Here is a 6045-nt window from a genome sequence, read left to right on the forward strand (position 1 = left end):
CAAGATGTTCTCTTCTTCAGAAGAAAGGGGTGCAAGTTATAAGATGTGCAGTAGTGAAGTGTGCAGCTAGAGAAGAGGAAGAGGAGGGAGAAGAAGGGGAGGTAGGAGGAGGAGGAGAAAGAAAGAGGTCAGGAAGAAAGAGGAGGAGCAAGAGGAGGGGCAGGAAAGGAGAGCAGGAGGAAGAGGAAGAGGAGGGAAAAGAAGAGGAGGAGGAGGAAGGGGAGGGAAAAGAAGAGGAGGAGGAGGAAGAGGAGGACTCACTGTATTCCACTGGCATCAATTTCACGGGATCTTTGAAAACTCAAACATTTCCTTTCAATTATTTCTAAACTTAAAGGGGTCGCCCGAGTAAGAATGGCTTGATGGGCAGATTAAGGCACTCGGCCCAGCTTCCCCGCTGTGTGTTAGGGAGCCTTCCAATGTGTATGGTACAGTTTCCATTGTCTTTGAAGAGTCGGCTTCTCCAAACAGGTCCCAAGGTGGAGTGCTGTAGGCGGTCAGGGATGTGCGCAACAGCCACAAACAACGCCAATCCGGTATCACTAAAAGAGGGCCCCAATACTACAGAAACCAATGGCTCTTTTTCTTCCGGAAGGCCTGCCAGCATCTACCCGCGGGGCCCCAACTGGCACATGCGCCTGAGAGAGTGGGTTGTCCCCTTCGGTCTAAGGTGGGCCCCGCAATTGCCGCCCCATTCAACTGCCAGGGCGGGTGGTCCACGCCCGGGGTCCTCCTAGGCCCTCTGCTCCTCCTTGGCGAGTGGTTGAAGCCGCTCAGCCAGGAGCAGCTCCTGCCTCTCACCGCGGTTCCTGCGGCCGCCGAGGCGCGACGCTGGAGGGCTGTGGCGACGCGCTAAGGCCAGGCGGCAGGCGGCCCTCTCGGGCGGCAACGGGGGCAGCGGGCGGCACAGCACCTCCGGGGGGCGGCGGCGGCGGCAGCGCCAGAAGCTCCTCGCCAGAGGTAACGGCGCAGTCCTGCTCAGGCTCCGCGACCCCGCCACCCCCGACCGCTGTCCCGCCGCCGCGCTTCTTGTCCTCCTCCTTTTTCCACTTCATGCGGCGGTTTTGGAACCAGATCTTGATGTGTCTCTCGGTCAAGTTCAACATGACAGCCAGTTCCACCCGGCGCGGCCGTGAGATGTACTTGTTGAATAGGAACTCCTTCTCCAGCTCTAGCAGCTGTGCTCGCGTGTAGGCCGTGCGCGTCCGCTTGTTCTCCTCCGGCTCCGCCGCGTAGGCGCCGCCTGCGGGCGACACAGGGCGTGAGTGTGGCCCCCGGAGCCCCGCACAGCCCCCACCCACGCAGCCCAACCCCTTCAAGGGGGGCCAGGGAGCCCTAGCCCTACCAGTTGCTCCCGCCGGAGCCACCAAGCCCCAGCATCCCATTTCAGCGCCTAGTGTAGGCGCGCGAAGCCCTTCCCTAGTAACTCAAGCCCTTCCTAGTAAAGGAAGCCTTTTCACTGGAGACCAAACTCGAGTCGGCTCTCGCCGTGAGCCTAAGCTTGACTCTGCCAATGAGTGGTCCTTGAATGCGCTCATTTAATGGGTGTTAATCAACTGATTGATGTTGATTTAAATGTATGTAATAGATAGTTAAACCGGCTAGATCCTACAAAAGCAATAAAACACCTTTAATCCAGGGATTAAAAAAACCTCCTGATGGTGACCCACAAATGTGAGAAATACACTTCGGATCGTTGTGTAGTTCACACACGGACACTGTAGGTCAGTTATACTGACAAATCTTAAGGACATAAAACAAACGTTTACCACGTATGATGCTATCTACTTTTTTCTCCGTCATCTGCTATTTCGTTTAAAAAATACTAATTTCAACCTTGTAAATTGATTTTATGACCGGCGAATGGGTGCAACCTGCAGTTTGAAAATCTTTGTGCTAATGGAGACTGTGACACATTTTGTTATATCTGACCTTGTATTTCCTCTCTCTATAGTTATATCGTAGTTAGTCCCAACCTGAGAGCCAGCAGATTCTCCATAATTGTTTTAACTTCAGCCGGACTTCTACCCGCGAAGTGAAGGAATATTGTTCTGGGGGTCACGTTGGCAGAGCAGAACTCTGGCAGCTCCAGACTCTATGCCCTGGATCCCAAATGCCCTCAGAGGTGTTGAGGGGGCCCTAGCCCAGCTGCAGAACTGACAGCCCCACGGAGGAGGGGGTAGTGGTGCAGAAACAAGCCTCTCGTGTCTCCAAGATGCAATAGGACGCCCTGGCCCAGGAAGTTGGAGACCCACATTCACTGTTTGCCGCTGCGCTCAGCCAGGTCCCAATCTTTTCTTTTCTGTGGAAAATACTGACTGCACCCAGGCTGTGGACGCTGGTGCGGGAAGTTCCACCAAAGTTCCGAGGAGAGGCTTGTCTTAGAGCAAAGGCAGGGGACATTTCTCCTGTGAATGTTGGCTAAGCCTTAAGGAATTGAAAGGCGAGTGTGTGTGTGTTGGGGGCGGGGTTAATTTCGCGATGGAACCATACTGGGTTTCCCCCCAGGTCGAGAAGAGGCGCCAGAAGCTGAAGCAGAGGCTAAGACCCTAGTCCAGGGAGAGTTCTACTCCCTGGGGACATCCCCGAATCTACCTGGCATCCCACGCCTGGGAGAGAAGCCAGACGGGCCTTCAATAAACATTTTGAAGGGCTCTCCAAAGTTCTTACATTAAACCCACATGTCTCTGGGTTCCTGCCTTAGGCTGCGGGCTTCGTGAAGTCCCTGCGAGAGACTGCTCAGGGAGAGACTGCCTGGGGTGCACTATTCCCGGGGCACCTGTGCCCAGTGCAACGCGGCAGGGGTGGAGGTTGAGGATGGTGGGAAAAAGTCAAGGGCGCCGAGCCTGGGCCCTTCCCCAAGGCTCAGGGTGAGGTAATTTAGGTGCCAGCTGGACAGCGCTGCTGAAACATTTGGGGGTCAATGTTTTTCAAAACCTCTGTTGTCATTAGCATTCAGATTCGTACTGCCAGTGAGAGCCCTTTCGTCACTTCGCTCTTCCCAGGGGCAGGTGGGTTTGCAATTTTTGAATTTCGACTCCATCGAAGTTTCCCCTAGAGGAACGCGGGGATAGCAGCCGGCCCCGCAGACGGCTTCCAGGGGAAGAGAGGGGAGGTCGTGTCCTTCCCCGAGAGTCGAGCATGCAGCGGGTTAGAGGGCGCCAGCAAAGGCCTGGGGCCAACTCAAGCCCGAGAGTGTCGCCCTCCTCGGGTCCCCGAACCCACGCCAAGGCTACTGATTTGCCTTCTGGTTTTACTTTCTGGCTTCTTGGGTCAGCCTAAGCCCAAGTCGTCCAGAGCAGAGGTATCACCGCTTGGGTTGGGATAGGGAAGTTACTCCACCTCACAAATCCTCTTTCGGGACCCTGATGTCGCCCATTTCCTGAGGAAGGCCCAGGGTAGGAAAGCAGGAGCTCCGGGGCCTAGGAAGCCAGAAGAGAGGCCTGGAGGGGAGGCAGCCCTGGAAGAAAACTGGGTGAGGACGGGGAGCCCCCCACCTTTGTTTGAGGGACTGTCTTCCCGCCTCCTAAGAACCCCGCATTTCCGGAGACTTCAAGGCCTTTGGCCCTGGCCCTGCGAGCTGGATAAGTTCGCAGAGGCGCCGCGGCAGCTTCTGGCGCCCGTGTCAACTGGGTTTCGCTGGAGGTAGGGACGACTGCAGCGCAGTTCAGCCCTCGTCCTGCCTCAGGACCTTCGCCTTAGCAAGAAAGTGAACTAGGAAGAAGAGAGTCCCGTGGACCCCAGGCGAGCTGGGATCCCCCTCCCTCTCCCGCACAAAGCGCCTCCTGGCTGCGCCTGGGGTCAGTGTCAGGCAGGGCTGGCCAGACCTCGCAGATGGGCGCTGAGGATTTTCGGGGTGGGCCGGGGAACGCCGGCTCGAGCTGTTTTCCCCTACTCCCCGGCTGCCAGTTGAAAGGAAAAGGCAACTATTTGCGGTGCAGGTGTGACCAGAAGTGGCTGAGGCACGGCAGAGATGACAGTGAGTAGCGGCGACGACACAGGCCGCGCCAGAACTCGCCTCTCGCGCGGGGCCGCGAATGACCCGGGGGCTACTCCGTGCCTCCGGCTCCCGGCTCCAGGAAAGACCTTCTGTTCTCTGCCGTCGCGGAGGGCCGCAGGAACCAGGCCTCTCGCCTCCCCACCAACTAGGCAGGGAGCGCCCATCTTCTGAAAAATTACTTCCTGGGAAGCAGTGCGGGGAGACAGCTTCAATTGCTTTCGGTTGGTGAAAAACGAATTCGCTTCTGAGATTGCTCTCCTAGCTGCCAGGCTCTGACGTTGAGAGGCCGGCCTTCAGCCTCGCGGTGAGCCTCCGCCTTGCCCCAGTCCCTTCCTCTTTACCCCTATCCTGTTTCCCCAACCAGGGCAGCCGGACACTGCGGGGTTGGGTGCAGTTTCCTTTCCCTCCCTGCCTCTCTGCACCTACCTGGTGCCTCTAGATGCCTGCCCTTCCTTAACTAAGCGCGGGAAGTGAGGGGCTCCGGGGCTCCAAAGGCGATCTGGGGCCTGGGTCCGAGGCACCCTTGTCCCTACTCGGCTTCCTCGACGTGGACTACCAAGGAGTCCTGGGTTCCCAGATGCCCTGCTCGAGGAGGATCTGTAGTGTCCGAAGCCCTGAGCAGGACTCAGCCTCGGCTCTCTAAGGATGGCGCTGGGAGCGCGGGCTCCTGGGGCGAAGATGGGCTCAGCGAACAGGGAAGGAAGGAATTTACGCTCCCAGGAGAGCTGGGTGGGAAAGACGCTTCAAACTGGACCAGAGAAGCACTGCTGTGAGGGATGGCCTCGGTAGCTCCCTGATGTAGTTTAGTCCGACCCGGGATAATCCAAGGTGCCGGGAACAGAGAGAAGTCTCCTGGGAGCACTTGGAGGTAAGGCGGCCAGGTGAGAACCGGAAAGGAAAAAGGGGTGGGGAGCCAGGCTTACCTGCCCACTGGCCTTTCCACGCGTGAGCTTTGGTAGACTTCATCCATGGGAAAGGCAGCTGGACGCGGTTGGGCTCCTCCAGGACGCCCGGCTCGGTTCCCTCCGGGAAGGGCCCGGCGGGCGGGTGGGGGAGCGCGAGTTGAGCCGGGAGGTGGTGGTGAAGGTGCGCCACCGCGGGGTCGTCGGCGAGGGGGGGCACCTCGTACGGGGAGATGTCCGGGGGGCTGCCCTGCTCCAGCGCGCCCAGGGCGCCAGGGAACGGGTGCGGCGGCGGCGGAGGGGGCTGGCGGCCCATGTACAGGCACGCAGGGGGGCTGGCGCTGAACTCCGGCGCCGGGCCTCGCTGGAACGCGCATGGGTCCTTGTAAAGCTGCGTGGCCGCGTAGTACTGCTCCTCGCCGTTCATGGCTGCGGCCCGGGATTGGGCACCGGGAGCCAGGAGTCGGGAGCGGGAGCCGGGGACTTGGCACTGTGCGGCGTTCCCACTCCCGGCGCTACTCCTGCTCGCTTTGACAGCTCCGCACTGATCTCAGAGGGAACCCACAGCCAGCGCGGACCGGCGGGCCGGCCGCCGCGCCATAGGCTCTGCGGGGCCCCACGTGGTTCAGCCGGGGGCCGTGATTGGCCTGGCTGACCGCACTGATAGGCGAGGCCCAGGTACCTGCGAGCACCTGCTTTCGTTCCAATTTTCTCTCTCAGCTGAGTTTGCTGCACACCCCTGAACGGGCAGCTGGCAGTGCTCTCCAAAGTGGGCGCTCATGAAAACATTAGAACCACTCATTTATAGAAACATTTTCACCGTGGCTTAAAAGTTTCTATTTTCCTACATTTTTCTATTTTCTATTTTCCTCTATTTTTTCTATTATATTTGATAATGGACATAGTGTGTTTGTTAATTGATGTAGTTTACAAGGAGACATGTTGAGGTTTTATTTTTTTTTAACTGTTGGGGAATACGATAAAAAAAAAAGGTTTGCAGACCCAGCTGTCTAGGTCAGAAAGATTTGATTCTATTTTATTTATAAAGTTTGTTCACAGCCACCAAGATGTCGGTTAAAAAACACACAAAACTCTGGCATTCGTTGTGTGTTTTTACTTGTGGATGTGCTACAAGTACTTCTG

The 6045-nt window shown here is 57.5% G+C and overlaps 1 protein-coding gene across 1 annotated transcript; it reads right to left on the reverse strand.

The window, feature by feature from the left end:
• Window positions 1-245: 245 nt before the first annotated feature.
• Window positions 246-5428, reverse strand: PDX1 (pancreatic and duodenal homeobox 1). Its single transcript, XM_003270212.4, has 2 exons — window positions 4924-5428; window positions 246-1243 (listed from the first exon to the last, which is right to left on the reverse strand). The coding sequence occupies exons 1-2, from the start codon at window positions 5327-5329 to the stop codon at window positions 798-800; spliced, it is 852 nt and encodes a 283-aa protein (XP_003270260.2). The 5' UTR covers window positions 5330-5428; the 3' UTR covers window positions 246-797.
• Window positions 5429-6045: the final 617 nt, after the last annotated feature.

Source organism: Nomascus leucogenys, chromosome 9, assembly GCF_006542625.1.
Source record: "Nomascus leucogenys isolate Asia chromosome 9, Asia_NLE_v1, whole genome shotgun sequence".
NCBI classification, from domain to species: domain Eukaryota; kingdom Metazoa; phylum Chordata; class Mammalia; order Primates; family Hylobatidae; genus Nomascus; species Nomascus leucogenys.

Coding starts and splice junctions, on each gene's coding strand:
- PDX1 (XM_003270212.4), bottom strand. CDS start 5,329: ATGAACGGCGAGGAGCAGTACTACGCGGCCACGCAGCTTTACAAGGAC. Junction 1,244..4,923: donor GTGGAAAGGCCAGTGGGCAG/GTAAGCCTGGCT, acceptor TGTCGCCCGCAG/GCGGCGCCTACGCGGCGGAG.